General features: G+C 57.1%; 10 protein-coding genes across 10 annotated transcripts; 5 read left to right on the top strand and 5 right to left on the bottom strand.

Annotated features, from left to right (window-relative positions):
• Positions 1-7: 7 nt before the first annotated feature.
• KL928_004992 (uncharacterized protein) lies at positions 8-1,461 on the bottom strand (the record flags this gene model as incomplete). The annotated part of the gene is made up of 2 exons (XM_043205751.1): positions 8-305; positions 794-1,461. The coding sequence occupies 2 exons, from the start codon at positions 1,459-1,461 to the stop codon at positions 8-10; spliced, it is 966 nt and encodes a 321-aa protein (XP_043057579.1).
• Positions 1,462-1,766: 305 nt separating this feature from the next.
• On the top strand, positions 1,767-3,980 carry KL928_004991 (uncharacterized protein; the record flags this gene model as incomplete). The annotated part of the gene is made up of 1 exon (XM_043205750.1): positions 1,767-3,980. The coding sequence occupies one exon, from the start codon at positions 1,767-1,769 to the stop codon at positions 3,978-3,980; it is 2,214 nt and encodes a 737-aa protein (XP_043057578.1).
• Positions 3,981-4,039: 59 nt separating this feature from the next.
• KL928_004990 (uncharacterized protein) lies at positions 4,040-4,672 on the top strand (the record flags this gene model as incomplete). Its single annotated transcript, XM_043205749.1, has 1 exon — positions 4,040-4,672. One exon carries the CDS (start codon positions 4,040-4,042, stop codon positions 4,670-4,672), a length of 633 nt encoding a protein of 210 aa, XP_043057577.1.
• A 39-nt stretch (positions 4,673-4,711) lies between these two features.
• On the bottom strand, positions 4,712-5,746 carry KL928_004989 (uncharacterized protein; the record flags this gene model as incomplete). The annotated part of the gene is made up of 1 exon (XM_043205747.1): positions 4,712-5,746. One exon carries the CDS (start codon positions 5,744-5,746, stop codon positions 4,712-4,714), a length of 1,035 nt encoding a protein of 344 aa, XP_043057576.1.
• Positions 5,747-5,982: 236 nt separating this feature from the next.
• Positions 5,983-7,254, bottom strand: KL928_004988 (uncharacterized protein; the record flags this gene model as incomplete). Its single annotated transcript, XM_043205746.1, has 2 exons — positions 5,983-6,890; positions 7,227-7,254. 2 exons carry the CDS (start codon positions 7,252-7,254, stop codon positions 5,983-5,985), a joined length of 936 nt encoding a protein of 311 aa, XP_043057575.1.
• Positions 7,255-7,302: 48 nt separating this feature from the next.
• Positions 7,303-8,397, bottom strand: KL928_004987 (uncharacterized protein; the record flags this gene model as incomplete). The annotated part of the gene is made up of 1 exon (XM_043205745.1): positions 7,303-8,397. The coding sequence occupies one exon, from the start codon at positions 8,395-8,397 to the stop codon at positions 7,303-7,305; it is 1,095 nt and encodes a 364-aa protein (XP_043057574.1).
• A 160-nt stretch (positions 8,398-8,557) lies between these two features.
• On the top strand, positions 8,558-9,367 carry KL928_004986 (uncharacterized protein; the record flags this gene model as incomplete). Its single annotated transcript, XM_043205744.1, has 1 exon — positions 8,558-9,367. The coding sequence occupies one exon, from the start codon at positions 8,558-8,560 to the stop codon at positions 9,365-9,367; it is 810 nt and encodes a 269-aa protein (XP_043057573.1).
• A 56-nt stretch (positions 9,368-9,423) lies between these two features.
• KL928_004985 (uncharacterized protein) lies at positions 9,424-10,492 on the top strand (the record flags this gene model as incomplete). The annotated part of the gene is made up of 2 exons (XM_043205743.1): positions 9,424-9,451; positions 9,819-10,492. 2 exons carry the CDS (start codon positions 9,424-9,426, stop codon positions 10,490-10,492), a joined length of 702 nt encoding a protein of 233 aa, XP_043057572.1.
• Positions 10,493-10,589: 97 nt separating this feature from the next.
• Positions 10,590-12,616, bottom strand: KL928_004984 (uncharacterized protein; the record flags this gene model as incomplete). The annotated part of the gene is made up of 2 exons (XM_043205742.1): positions 10,590-12,067; positions 12,562-12,616. 2 exons carry the CDS (start codon positions 12,614-12,616, stop codon positions 10,590-10,592), a joined length of 1,533 nt encoding a protein of 510 aa, XP_043057571.1.
• A 300-nt stretch (positions 12,617-12,916) lies between these two features.
• On the top strand, positions 12,917-14,272 carry KL928_004983 (uncharacterized protein; the record flags this gene model as incomplete). Its single annotated transcript, XM_043205741.1, has 1 exon — positions 12,917-14,272. One exon carries the CDS (start codon positions 12,917-12,919, stop codon positions 14,270-14,272), a length of 1,356 nt encoding a protein of 451 aa, XP_043057570.1.
• Between the last annotated feature and the right edge of the window lie 7 nt (positions 14,273-14,279).

Here is a 14,279-nt window from a genome sequence, read left to right as displayed (position 1 = left end):
AATTTAATTACTTGAATAATCTAAATATTTGGAAATATTTCGATAAATAGTGCACTCTGCCGCAGCAGACTTCTCTGGCAGCCAAACGTTCGGCGGCGCTCAGCGGTGCAACCACGCCGGTGGCCGATCGGTAGCACGCTCCAGACGGCTCAAAAACCCCAAACGCCTTTCTCCACCCTCGGCACTGTCGTGGTGCTGTGTTTTTCAATTTGAAGGTCTTTAAGTTGGAGACAATCTCATTGAAAACCAGCTTTTTCGCGGCTCGCGGTGCTGTTCCCGCCGAGATGGCCCAGATATTAGCGGCCCTTGGTCACGTCCTAACCACGCCCGCTTCACGGCCCTGCTGCTGTACTTAGCAGAAACGACGCCGTCCTTGCAGCAGTCAAGGTTCTGCACAGCAGCAGCCATTCTCGTCAGCAGTCGCTTGTTCGCAAATAGCACAGCTCGGCAACAAGACGCTTCTCACGGTGAATATGTGCACGCTCTCTGATTCGATGTACCGCTTTCCCCAAACAACTAGCTACCAACTCTCTCGTCGAGCAGCTCCGCGCGCACGAGCGGCAGTTCCGGATCGTAGAACAGGTGTTCGCCGTCGGCCATCAGCACACACCGCCGCGCGTCCGCCTCGGTCTCGAAAATCGCCACGTACGTGCTCAGCCCGGTTGTTCTGTCCGTGTACACCTGGCGCAGACTGAGCTCGTGGGTCTGGTACAGATTGAGCTCGCAGAAGGAGTCCAGCAGCCGGCGCCGGCTGGTGTTTTTCGGGATGTTGTGCAAAACGACACACTGGCACCGCTCGACAGGGTGCTGTTGCAGAAACTCGAGCAGGCTGCGGTCCTGCTGTGTGTCCAGCCACGGCTGTTGTTTGAGGAGAGCAAGCAGTTTCGACAGATGGGGGCTTTCCTGCAACGCATGCATTTTGTGGTCCATGCTCTGCTTGAGCGCGTCCCAGTCCACCAGCTCCTTGCGGATTCTTGTGTCGGCAAGCACCGGAAAAAACATCTGACCCATCTCGTCCTCAAAGTTCACAAAGGTGAACGACACGTACGAGCCGTTGAACAGGGCCGACCGCACGTCGCTCCAGAACACCGCCGCGTCGGCGAACGAGTCGAAAAACACATAGTGCGCGCCCGTCGGCTGCAGCGTCTGCACGTACCGGCCCTTGATGATGTCTCTGATAACGGGCTTGGCGGCGTATTTCGTAGGTTTCAGCTGGTACATGCGGACAATGTCGGACCCGGCAATGTAGCCGGCCTTGCTGTGGGCCTTGAGAACGTGGCTCTTGGACGGCAGAGGGGCGGCCTCGTCGACGGCCTGGCGCGGGCTTGTTCTGCCCAGGACGGGCTGTTCGAGCGCGTGCTGGCGGGCAGTCTGGAACCGGCGGTTCACCAGCTTGCCCAGCCGCGCCACAGAGTGCGTGTCGGCGGTGTCCAGCAGATGGCGGAGCTCAAAGGCGACCATTTTTTAGCGCTGGATGTTTTTACCCTCTTATTTTGCAGGGTTTTTTTTTTTTTTTTTATTTGTTTTATCTATTTGTATATAGTCACCAGACAGATTTGATTGGTGATCGTCGCGGCCCGCCTGTACATAGTCAGCTACATTCCGCTTCGATCTACAACGATGGCAAACTGGGGTCCTTTCAAGGGCGGTTCAGGTGAGTATGGACACAGGGGGCAAAGCCCGTGCTAACGGCAGTGGAAGAAACAACGAGCAGTCCGTGGGACACGCCAGCGGGCGGCGAGGGCGCCGGCGGCAGCACAAAGGTCATGTCGACGGCCGAGCTCGACAACGAGGTCGCGAGCATCATCTCGAGCCTGAGCGGGGCCAAGTCGAACCTGTTTGGGCAGCCTAACTCCGTCTTTGCACAGCCCGTGAGCGCCACACTGGGCGAGGGGCTGGCGAGCGACTCGGGGTCGGAGTTCCCCAACCTGAAGGACGCGCTGAGCGCAATCAGTGCGCCGGTGCCGCAGCACAAGTCCAGGTTTGCCAACAACCTGTTTGGCGCGGCGTCCATCTCGGGCGTCAACGTCTCCAACTTCAGTCCCTCGGGACTCGGGTCGTCCAATTTTCTCGAGAAGTTTGCGTCTGTGACAGAGAAGACGCGGGAGCTCGAGCTCAAGATGGCCCGGCTCAACATCCAGAACTCGGCCACGCCGTCCACGGGCTCGGGAAACACCGGCTCGCTCTCGTCGTCGGACCTCGACCCGTCGCGCCGCTCGTCCAACCTCAACAGCACAGAGATCCCGTCGCCCCAAGTGGCCTTCAGAGAGCCCAGAAAACAGAGTTTCAGCGAGAAGTTCGAAAACTACGTCTCCAACACCAACTCGCCCACCAACCAGTTCGTCGCAGGGTCTCCCAACGCTCTCTCGTTTGCCGACGTGCCGTCCGAGCACAGCTCGGCGATTTTGGAGTCTCCCCACGACCACGCCAAGAACCCTTGGAACCCGGCAACGGCCCCCACCTTCCAGCCTCGCGGTTTCGAGAAGCCGATGGCCCAGTTTGGCCCGCCGTTCGACCCAGAGATGAGCGCGTTCCCTGTGATGCCGCCTTACGGCCTGGGCCAGTGGCCTGCGTGGGGGCAGCAGATGCCGCCTCCACCTATGGCGCCTCTTGCTCCGGGACCGGGGCCTGACGAAGAAGGCAGCGAAAAGACCGACGACGAGCAGCAGGCTGGTGTGCCAGCGCCGCAGGGCTTCTTCCAGCCCGGTCTGCGGTCCATGACGCCGTTCATGATGCCTCCCTTCAGCCCGTACGGGTTTGTGGCGTCGCCTCCGCCGGTGGTGCCCGCCGAGGTGTCTCCGTTGCAGCGCGAGGCGCACATGGCTCCGTCCAAGACCGGGTCTCCTGGGAAACCGCTCAAGAAGAGCATGTCGCCCAAACCTGCCAAGATGAAGAAGCACATTGTGCGGTCGCCTTTGCTCGAGGAGTTCAGAAACAACAAAAACAAGGAGTACACGTTGAAAGATATTTACGGCCACGGATACGAGTTTGCAAAAGACCAGCACGGATCGCGGTTCATACAACAACAGCTGGCTCTGTCGAACGACAGAGACAAAGAGGTGATTTTCAACGAGATCAGAAACCACGCGATGGACCTCATGACGGACGTTTTCGGAAACTACGTGATCCAGAAGTACTTCGAGCACGGCAACGACGTCCAGCGGAAAGTGATGTTTGAGTCGATGCGCGGGAGCTTTTACGACCTGTCGTTGCAGATGTACGGGTGTCGTGTGGTGCAGAAAGGCCTGGAGGCCCTAAAGCTGGAAGACCAGCTGCAGATCTTGGACGAGCTGAGAGAAAACATCTTGCTTCTGGTGAAGGACCAGAACGGCAACCACGTGATCCAGAAGTCGATCGAGTGCATCCCGATAGCCAGGATCCCGTTCATTTTGGAGTCTATCAAACACCAGATCTACCATCTGTCAACGCATCCGTACGGGTGCAGAGTGATCCAGCGACTTCTGGAGTTTTCTGACGAGGCGGACCAGCAGTTCATTCTGGACGAGCTGAAGGACTACGTGTACTATCTGATCCAGGACCAGTTTGGAAATTATGTGATCCAGCATGTTGTCGAGCACGGCTCTGTCAAGTACACCGACGAGATACTGAAAGTTGTGCTGGAGAACCTTGTCGAGCTTTCGAAGCACAAGTTTGCGTCGAACGCCGTGGAAAAGTGTATCATCCATCAGACCGAGGAAAACAGGGCCAAGATCTACAAGGAGATCATGCGTGACAACATGGATCCGCACGGCAAGCTGGACGAGAACAGCTGTCTGTGTTTGATGATGAAGGATCCGTTTGCGAACTACGTGGTACAGAAGCTTGTGGAGCTTATTGACGACCAGAAGAAAGGGCTCTTGGTGAAGAAGATTCGGGACTACCTGAAGCTGATCAGCAAGAACAACTATGGCAAACATCTGGCTAGTATTGAGAAACTGATTGCGCTGAGCGAGACCTATGGCGACGGTGCACGGGTGTGATTTCTTATATATAATGTTTTTGTACAAAAAAAAATTAATTTTTTATCTAGGAAGTATCCATGTCTACGTTTTCGCCGATCCCGGAGAGCGTGGCGTCGCAGGACAGCGGCTCGTCTGCGGACGAGATGGAGAACGTGCCTGATGTTGACGATCTTTTTTCGCAGCTGCGCGAGGCCACGGGGGCGGCCAGCAAGTCTGTTTCGGCGGACTCGTTTGAAGATATACAAAAGGTGGCTAAGAAACTGCCGAAGCTGTCTTCTGGCGAGCTGGCGAGTGCGCAGAAGCAAAGACGCATTGCCAAAGTGGACGATCCGATTGAAGTTGCGCTGCCAAAAGAGGAAAAAGCGGGCAAGAGCGTCTCGGAACGCTGGTTCGAGCTGCCCAAGGTGGAGCTCACCGACAAGCTCAAGCGAGACCTTGTGATACTCAAGAACCGAGCGTCGATCGACCCGAAGCGGTTCTACAAAAAAGACAAGTGGGAGATCCCAGAGCGGTTCCAAGTGGGGACGCTTGTGGGCGGGCCTACAGACTTCCATAACAGAATACACAGGAAAAGCCGTGGAACCGGGTTTGTCGACGAGCTGCTGAAGGACGAGCAGACGAGCGGATGGCTGAAGAAGCGGTTTGAGGAGGTGCAGGTAAAGAAAGGAGGACGCAAGGTGCGCAAGCCAAAGAAGCGGGGCAGGCTGTAGCTGGTAGCGACGATTAAAGATAATTTTATTGATGCTAGTTCATTGCTTCGTGAAGAATTGCGTGGGGGGAGACTCGCCAAACACTTTGATTTTCTCAAAGTTTCGCTGACGGATGCTTTTCCAGAGGATCTTGCGGTCTTTGGACGAGAGGTTGTCGACGTCGACGCCGACCTGGCTGCTGTAGTAGAACTCAAAGAGCGTCTGGGCTGCGACGAGCAGGTTGAGGAAATAGTTGCGCAGGGCCACCGCCATGAACTGGGGGCCGAACTGGCGCGAGTTCTGGATCGAGACCTGGGCCACGAGGTTTTTGAACTGCGCGTCTATGTTGAACTCCTTGAACAGGTCGGAGTCGACGAGCGCCTGCTGGAACTTGTCGGGCGAGTCGTCGAGAGCGTTGATCTGGAGGAGTTGGTCGTCTGTGGGCGTACGTGCTGCCACGTTGAACAGGAATTTGTTGAATTTTGCAGTTTTCAGAGCGCGGATTTTTGCGAGCTCGCTCGTGAGCGTTGCGCGGGCGCGTTCCTCCACCTGGACGCTAACGTGGCGGTCCCTCCACTCCGGCGGGAGGCTGCTCGTGCGAACACAGAGCAGCACCCTCAGCAGATTGAGGTTCCAGTCGATCAGTTTCTCGGGCGAGTTCTTGTTCGCGCCGTCGTGCGTCTTGCGCAGCAGCACGCTCAGCTCGTTGAACACCTGGCTCCCCACGTCGGCACACGCCGAAACGTGGTCCAGCGCCGCGCTGAGCCCGATTGTGAGCGTTTCTGGACGCCGCACAGGGTCCTGGTAGTCCAGATTCGGCACCTGGACAGGCTCGCTCTGCACGCTCGTGGCGGCAGAGTACATGGAGGTCGGGATGGAGTACACCGACTGGAAAGAATCCTGGGACGGCGTTCTTGTGAGCGGGCGCGTGGGCTGGGGTCGCCGTTTGGCAAATAGCGCGGACCCGTGGCGGACACGGTCTATGAGCGACTCGTTTCTTGATCTCGGCTTGTTGAGGTTGTCGAGCACTACTCGCCGCGCCTGCTGGGTGATTTCGTCCGGCGGCTTGAAGGATTGCTCTCTGAGGGTGAACATGAAGAAAGGGGGGAGAAAAGAAAGAAATCGAAATTCCAGTATTTTATACGGGAGAAAACCCCCCACACGGAACATTACGTTAAGGCAGGAAAAAATCGGATTATTATTGTTGAGCGCTACAGGCATTGTTTTTCCCCGTCCTACATCTGTTTGCACGTATCTTATTGGACAGAATGGTCGTCCCCCGGAAAAATTAATACATAGAGGAAGGAAAAAAAGATAATCCGCGCGGCGTATTATTCGTTGATTCTGCGGTCTGTAGACTTGCCTGTCTCGCGGCGCCGCTTCATGATGATTTCTGCCTCCTGGAGCCCCCGCTTCTTCACCAATTTCGAGTGGAACAGCCCGCACGCGTTGCACAGCGTCCGTGTCCCGTTGGGACCCTTGCGCCACTCCGGCGTATTGATCGATCCACAGTGAAGACACCTCGTGCGCGGCTTCACGCTCAGATCCTGCTGCAACGTGCCCTGCGGAACAAACTTGGGCATCTGGTCTGTGTCGGTTTCACTCATAATGAGCGGCTTGGGAGGGTGCACTCTTAGCAGCGCCGACTCGCCCATGATGGACGGCTCCGACTTGGTGGGGCGGTGCGCTTGCACTTTGGTCTTGGTTGTGTCTTGATAGGCAGCTGTGCGCTGAGTTTGTCCGGGCTCGCTGCGCACGGCGAATTTTGGCGAGCGGCGGTCGCGTATGTACTGGAGAAAAATGCGCATTTGGTCGGTATTTCTGATGGCCCGGTCGATTTCCGGCTCGGACAGGGGCGGCAGCTGGCTCAGCGTCGTGACCTGTGTGAGTGGACGCAGAAACTGGCCGAGCTCGTTCATGTTCTGCTGCGCGCCGCGGAGCCTGTCGGCGAAATCCTGGTTAGGGTCCACCGCCGGGAACCGAAATTGCTCGGGAACAGTGTATTCAGCTGATGGCGGGTTGGGGAAACTCACTACCGACGGCGGGCCCGGCGGGCCTAGCGGACTCGGCTCGAGAGAGCTCGTCGTGCTGGCCGGCAGAGGCACGGCGAAATTCGCGGCAGACGTGCCCTGGGCCAGGTAGCCCACGTCAGAACTACTTCTCAGATGCAGCTGCTGAAACGGGGGATAGAGGTCTGTTTGCAGGCTGGGCAGGCGGCGGTGAAATGCGCCGGGCGCCTCTGGCGGCGCGGGAGGGTCCTGCTTGGGGAAGGTTTTTGTCAGCTCGTCAAAGGAAGGAAGCCTGACATTCAAGTGGTTGGGATCTCTTTTTTGCATCAATGAAAGCATCAGGATCCACTTGAGATACGAGATGAACAGCCAGACTGCTCGAATTTCGTGAAAAGGCCGGTTTCTGTTGCTTTATATTTGTTTCCCTTCTGAGCGCTGGCCAGCTGGGCCAGTCGCTAAACTCATGCACCCAATATTCTGCAAGTGCAGCCTGGAGCAACCTCTAAAAAAAAACGCCGCCTGCAGCTCAGCGAACGAAACGCACACTAAAATTTCCGTAGCCGCACGCGATGCAGAACACCATCGTCGGGGCATTTGCTACTGTACTGGGGAGCCAGCTATTACATAAAATAATGCACGCATCTATTGCACACCCTGGATAATAACTTTAATAACATCGGTGCGGCCTGCCTTGACAAGCTCAAACGCTTCCTCGGCCTGTTCAAACGTGAACCGGTTCGTGATCAAAGGCTTCACCTTCACCTTGCCGCTGGCAACCAGGTCCACCGCAATTGGATACACCCCGGCAGAGTACCGGATACTGCCTGTCCAGTTGAGTTGCTTCACAAGCGCCTCTGTCACTGGGAAACTGACAAACTCGCGGCCCATGCCGGCCTGCACAAAGCGCGCCTCGGGCTTAGCAAGAAAGACGCCGACCTGGATGCATGGCTCTGCACCTGACGCTTCCAGAATCACGTCTGCTCCAGAACCTAAATCGAACTTAGATTTGATCTCGGATGACACCCTTTTGGCGAACTCCTCGTCGGACTCGTCTGCGCTTTTGAACGGCATCTTGTACACGCCGTCGGCCGCGTACTTGGACGCAAACTCCAGCCGGCCGTCGCTGATGTCGCACCCAATAACCGTGCGGCAGCCGTACGCTTTGGCAACGGCCTGGGTCAGCAGACCGATCGGCCCGCATCCAAACACAACGACCCTGTCGACGGCCTGGAGACGTGCCCGCTTGCAGATTTGCACAGCCACGCTGACCGGCTCCACGAGCGCGGCCTCCTCCATGTCCATCGAGTCTGGGATCTTGTACACGTAGTCGTAGGCCACGGTGTAATACTTGGCCAGAGTGCCGTCGTCGGGCGGAGTGGCGGCGAATTTCATGTTGTCGCAGTGGTTGTACAGCCCGTCGCGACACAGCGCGCAGAACCGACACGGAACACCCGGCTCGATGGCCACACGGTCGCCCACTTTCAGGCCCTTCACGGCGTCGCCCACCTCCACAATCACGCCAGACGACTCGTGGCCCAAGATCATGTCCATGCCCTTCTCAAACACAAACTTGCCGATCCGGCCCTTTTGCCAGTAGTGCACATCGCTACCACAGATACCCGTCTGGGCAACATGCACTCTCACGTCCGTGTCTTTGATTGGCTGAGTCTTGCGCTCCTCGAACGCAAGCTGCTTAACATCCTTCAGAACAAATGCCTTGTACGTTGGGTCCACCATTCTGTGGGACTCCGAGGCTGCGGACCCGCGCTTTATATATCCGCAGCCTCGGAATTAGTCGCCCCCATTCTAGGCCAGATCCGTAAAAAAATGTGGGGCACCACCAAACCTGATCTGCGCTATAAAACCGGGTACTTTCTCTCTGCAATCCGGTCCAAAAATGCTCTTCAAGCCAGAAAACGCACACGTCAACGCTCTCTTCTCCCTCAAGGGCAAAGTCGCCTTCATCACCGGCGGCTCGCGCGGAATCGGTCTCGGCGCGGCTATCGGCCTCGCTGAGGCTGGCGCAGACATCGCCATCACGTACAACTCGTCCTCGCCAGAGGCCATGAAAAAGCTCGCAGACAGCTTCGCACAGTACGGCGTCAGATTCAAGGCGTACAAATGCAACGTCTCCAGCAAGGCGGCCATCGAGACCACCACCCGCGAGGTCCTCGCAGATTTTGGCCGTTTGGACATTGTGGTCCCGAACGCAGGAATCTGCATCCACGAGCCGGCAGAGGACTTTTCTGAGGAAGACTTCAGAACACAGATGTCGGTCAATTTGGACGGAGCATACTACACGGCCCAGGCTGCCGCCAAAGTGTTCAAGGAGCAAAAGGCAGCAGGAACATTGGACCAGGGCCGGATCGTTTTCACGGCCTCTATTTCGTCGATGATTGTCAACTATCCGCAGAAACAGGCCCCTTACAACGCCAGCAAGGCCGGCCTTGTCAGATTGGCTACCTGCCTGGCGGTTGAGTGGATCGACTTTGCCAGAGTCAACTGTGTCTCGCCTGGATACATCGACACCGATATGGTGGATGTGCACCCACCAGAGTGGAAGAAAACGTGGGGGCAGATGATCCCTGCACAGAGAATGTGCCAGACGTACGAGCTCAAGGGCGTGTACGTGTTCCTGGCCAGCGACGCGTCGTCGTACATGACCGGCGCCGAGCTCGTTGTGGGCGGAGGCTACACTTTGACCTGAGCGTTTTGGGGCGGTGCCAGTATAGATAGGTCGTTGGTAGCCATGTATAGCCGTTAATGCAGTCTAGAAAGCAGAGAAAACCCCGTAGACCGCCATCTCCCTACCCCACAGGGGCCACCGACGCCCGCGCACGGCTTCGTCTCCGAGAAAATTTTAGGCCTGCTTCATGTTCCCCACCTTCTCCACTTTCTCCGAGCATGGGTGTGTCTGGGGTAAAATGCAATAGGGGCGACTGTCGCCCTCTGCCGTTGAAAAAGTCCGTTTTGCACGCTATAAAGCGGCCGTCGAACGCCAACGTTTCTTCATCATTCAGCTATGCCACAGTCAATCAGAAGAGCCAACCCACCCATCACCGACTCCGTCTTCGAGATGTTCTCGATGAAGAACAGACTCGTCATTCTCACCGGCGCGTCCGGCGGCATCGCCCACGAAGTCGCTCGCGGCCTTGCAGAGGCGGGGGCCAACCTCGCGCTCTGGTACCACAAAAACCCCTCCGCAAAGACGCTGGCCGAAGAGCTGATTTCCAAATACGGAGTCAAGGCCAAAGCGTACCAGGTGGACGTGCGCAGCTATGAAGAGGTGGAATCTGCCGTTGCTACCGCGCTCGCAGACTTCGACGGCAAGCTCCACTGCATGATCGCCAACGCGGGCATTCCTGCCAAGGCTGGCGGACTGGACCAGTCTCTGGAGGCCTTCCACGACGTCGTGGACACAGACTTCAACGGAGCGTACTACTGCGCCCGCGCAGCAGGATTTGTGTTCAGAAAACAGGGCTTTGGAAGCTTGATTTTCACCGCCTCCATGTCGGGCCACATCGTCAACGTGCCCCAGCAGCAGGCAGCCTACAACGCTGCCAAGGCGGGCGTCATCCACCTGTCCAAGTCGCTGGCTGTTGAGTGGGCCGACTTTGCCAGGGTCAACTCGGTCTCGCCAGGCTACATCGACACGGCCATTTCGGGCGACTGTCCGTTTGAAATGAAAGAGGCTTGGTTCAAGGCCATCCCAATGCACAGAGACGCCGATCCACGCGAACTCAAGGGCATCTACCTGTATCTGGCCTCGGACGCGTCCTCGTACACGACCGGCAGCGACTTCATTGTCGACGGCGGATTCTGCTGTCCGTAAATCTATACGTGCACACCAGGTGCACACACACCCTGTGACGCATGGGCTTTTTCCTGCAACCCCAGGTTTTTTCCTAATGCGGAACGCGAGTGTGTAGCTATAAATATGCGTCTGAATATTGGCTTGTCCCCCAGCTCTGTAAATGATTCGCCTTAACACCACCCCCATCGAGGAGATTGTCGGGCCTGCCATCGCCCAGGTGCTTCCCAAGAACGAGAAGCCCTGGTGGAGAACCAAACACCTGCTCGTGCTCAACTGTGTGATGCTTGTGCCGCTGCTGTCGTCTGCCACCGCAGGCTACGACGGGTCGCTGATGAACGGCCTGCAGTCGCTGGAGGAGTGGCGGGAATTTTTCGGCTACCCGCACGGAACTATGCTTGGATTCATCAACGCAGCGCAGAACTGCGGCTGTCTGATTGCACTGCCAACGGTCGGATGGCTCACCGACAAAATCGGCAGAAAACCCGTTCTGATCAGCGGCCTTATTGGAATCGTCATCGCCACGATCATCCAGGCAACCGCCTTCACGATGGCCCAGATGATCGTGGCGCGGTTCCTGGTGGGCGCCGCCGGAATGTTCGCCGTGCAGCCCGTGTCGCTGCTGACTGCCGAGCTGGCGTATCCGTCCTTCAGAGGAAAACTGACCTCGCTGTACTGGTGTCTGTGGTACCTCGGCGCCATTCTGGCGTCCTGGTCGTGCTACGGCACGTCTGGCCGCGGCGACTCGTGGGCCTGGAGAATACCCACCATCTTGCAGGCCGGCTTCCCTTCTGTCCAGTGTCTCTTCATGTGGCTCGTTCCAGAGTCGCCTAGATGGCTCGTGTCCAAGGGAAGAATTTCCGAGGCCCGCGGCATTCTTGTCAAATACCACGCCAACGGCGACGACACGCTGCCGCTGATCGACGTCGAGATGACAGAGATCATCCAGGCGCTCGACATGGAGAAAGAGGCCGCCAAGTCCAGATGGCTGGACCTTGTGAAGACGCCCGGAAACAGGAGAAGAACGTACATCGCGCTCAGCGTCGGTGTCGGCGCGCAGTGGAACGGAATCGCCGTTGTCTCGTACTACCTCACGCTCGTTCTCGACACCATCGGCATCACCTCGTCCGACATGCAGTCGCTGATCAATGGTCTGTTGCAAATCTTCAATCTCGTGGCTGCGGTGACAGGCGCCCTCGTGGTGGACCGATTCGGCCGCAGATCGCTGTTTCTGTTTTCTGGCGTTGGCATGCTGGTCTCGTACATCATCTGGACGGCGTGCTCGGCGAAGTTTGCCCAAACCGGCTCCAAACAGTACGGCCGTGCCGTTCTCGGGTTCATCTTCATCTATTACTTCCACTATGACATTGCGTACACGCCGCTGCTGCTGGCGTATCCGACGGAGATCTTCCCGTACCATTTGCGTTCCAAGGGCATCACTGTTGAGCTGGTGGGAGTGTACAGTGCTCTGCTGATTGCGGCGTTCTGCAACTCGATCGCCATGGACCGCATTGGCTGGCGTTATTACATCGTGTTCTGCTGTATTCTCGGTGCTCTCGTGGTCAACACCTATGTGTTCTACCCGGAAACCAAGGGCTATTCGCTGGAGGAGATTGCGCGGGTGTTTGACGGGGAGGATACTGTCGCGCTGGTGGACGATGCAGAGTCGTTCAAGGCCAGAGCAGAGCACCACGACACTGTGTAGCTATCTGGTCAATACTAGTACGACAAGCAACAGCAGGGGTGCCATTCTGGGCCTCTGCGTAGGGGCCGCGCTGGCTGTGCGCACCGTGTAGTTTCTTTGTATTGCCTGCAACACCTCGTGCGACTCCGGTAGCAGCCGCTGGCGGCTGCGGATCTTGGGGCTCAGCTTTAGCTCCAGTACGTCTCTTTCCCAGTCGCTCTCAGACGGCCACGGTCGCGCAAGAAGAGCGCTTTTTCTTGTTTCGTTGTTTTTCGGGACGTTCAGCGCGACAGCCGTTTCCACGATTTTCGTATTGGACCTCTCGTAGACGTTTCTGCTGCAAAGCGACGAGAGCAGCTCGTAGGTGTTTTTGTTCTGGGGTTAGTGGCGGCAAAAGGATACTCACGTAGGCGGGACAGAACTTGGTGCACTCCGCCACCAACGCCCCAACGTAGTAGCATTTGCACACCTCGTTGGGGCCCGTGCAGGACAAATACCCGCTGCGGGCGCGATCGTGGCACTCTAAATAGTAGCCGTCGTCCTGAAGTTAGAGATTGCGGCGGGAGGTACCTACGCAGAGCGGTCCGCACTCCAGGAACCCCTCGGCGTTGAGCAGCGCAAGCGTGTTTAGTGCAAACAACAGCACTATCAATAAACGAGCCATAAAAAAGGGATAATAAAATAAAACGAGTGAAAATGACTCCTGCGTCGCACCGACGCGACGACAAAAAATAAGTCATTTTATTTATTTCCGCTTGTCTATGGCGACTTCTGACGCTCGCACAGGCGCCACGAGCGCGATCCGGAAAAAGCTCAACTTCCACGACGAGATCCTGTGGCGCAAGTTCTCGTCGCGCCGACTGCTTCTGGTCGAGTCGCTGTCTCTGAGCTCGAAAAAAGCGTGCGAACAGGACGCAGAAATCCAAGTTTGCGCACAAACCCTACAGCAGGAGTTTGGGTTCCCGAGAGAAACCCTGCCCGAGTTCGACAAGCTCGTGCGGCTGGCGATCCAGAGCGTGCGCAGAAACAAGAAGCGGTCGCAGAAACGGCTCGCCAACCGGCGCCGTGAGAAGGAGGACCGGTCCAGCACTGAGGAAACGGCAAGCCCGATATACTCGGATTTGGTCAACGAGGACGCGTTCCACGGTGGCAACAAGTCGGACGACGCCGAGACGGAGTCCAAGACGGCCATCTCGGCCCTCGTGGCGCCGACGCTCCACCGACCCTTCACAAGCTCGCTTCGGCAGCTCAACATGGACGGCGAGTTCCGTGCCGCTGCAGACCGGCTGCTGATCAGCATCAAGAAGTCGCGCACGTGCTACGAGCTGACCAAGTCGACCGCGCGCTCGTTCGAGTCGATCGAAGGGTTTGGGTCGGCGTGCATCTCGTCTGCCGTCATGTTTGTGCTTGAGCGCAGCTTTGGCCATCTCTCGTTCGACTCCGTTATCTACATCAGACAGAAACTCAACAGCGACTTTGTTCTGAGCTCCATCATCAAAGGGCTGGACAGCGAGTCGTTCGAAGTGGTGCAGTTGGGCGAGTTTGTCGCAGCACAGCTGTTCAAGAAACTCGTTGGAGGCTGCGTCAAGGACTTCGGCTTCAACGAGGTGCTCTACCCGGTCGCAGACATCTTTCGCAGCATCCTGGAAAAAGACTATCCGTTTAACCCGCTGCCAAACCCGCCTACACACAAATCGTCCATCCTGTCGCGGTCTCCGTCCTCCGACACCCTAATCACCGTGGTCATCCGCTTCAACACTAAGGACCTGCGCTTCATATACCCCTCGAGCTCGTGCTCGCCGCCGACGGTGCTGGAGTTGATCGCCAACTCCAAGACCGCGTTCGGCATCGTCAACAATAACCGCATCCTCAAGATCCGCAACGCAGAAACGAAAACGCTAATCAACAGCGACCAGGACCTGGAGAAACTGTTTGACGCTACTAGAAACAAGCCCAACAAGCTCATCGAGCTGGAACTCATCTATCACAACATGCAAGATTACCTGAATCTGAACTTCGACGCGGCTTACCCGCGTCCGCAGCCTGCTCCGCCGGTGCTGCATCCACGGCTCCCGCCTTCCGACCGGCCGCCATTCAAGTTCCAGCCGCTGCTCTAGCGGCAGT

The sequence above is a fragment of the Ogataea angusta genome (assembly GCF_019207475.1).
Source record: "Ogataea angusta isolate 61-244 chromosome Unknown 61-244_NODE_12_length_299177_cov_91.812086, whole genome shotgun sequence".
NCBI classification, from domain to species: domain Eukaryota; kingdom Fungi; phylum Ascomycota; class Pichiomycetes; order Pichiales; family Pichiaceae; genus Ogataea; species Ogataea angusta.
The sequence above is the reverse complement of the archived record's forward strand: the minus strand, read 5'-3'. Positions and strand labels throughout refer to the sequence as shown.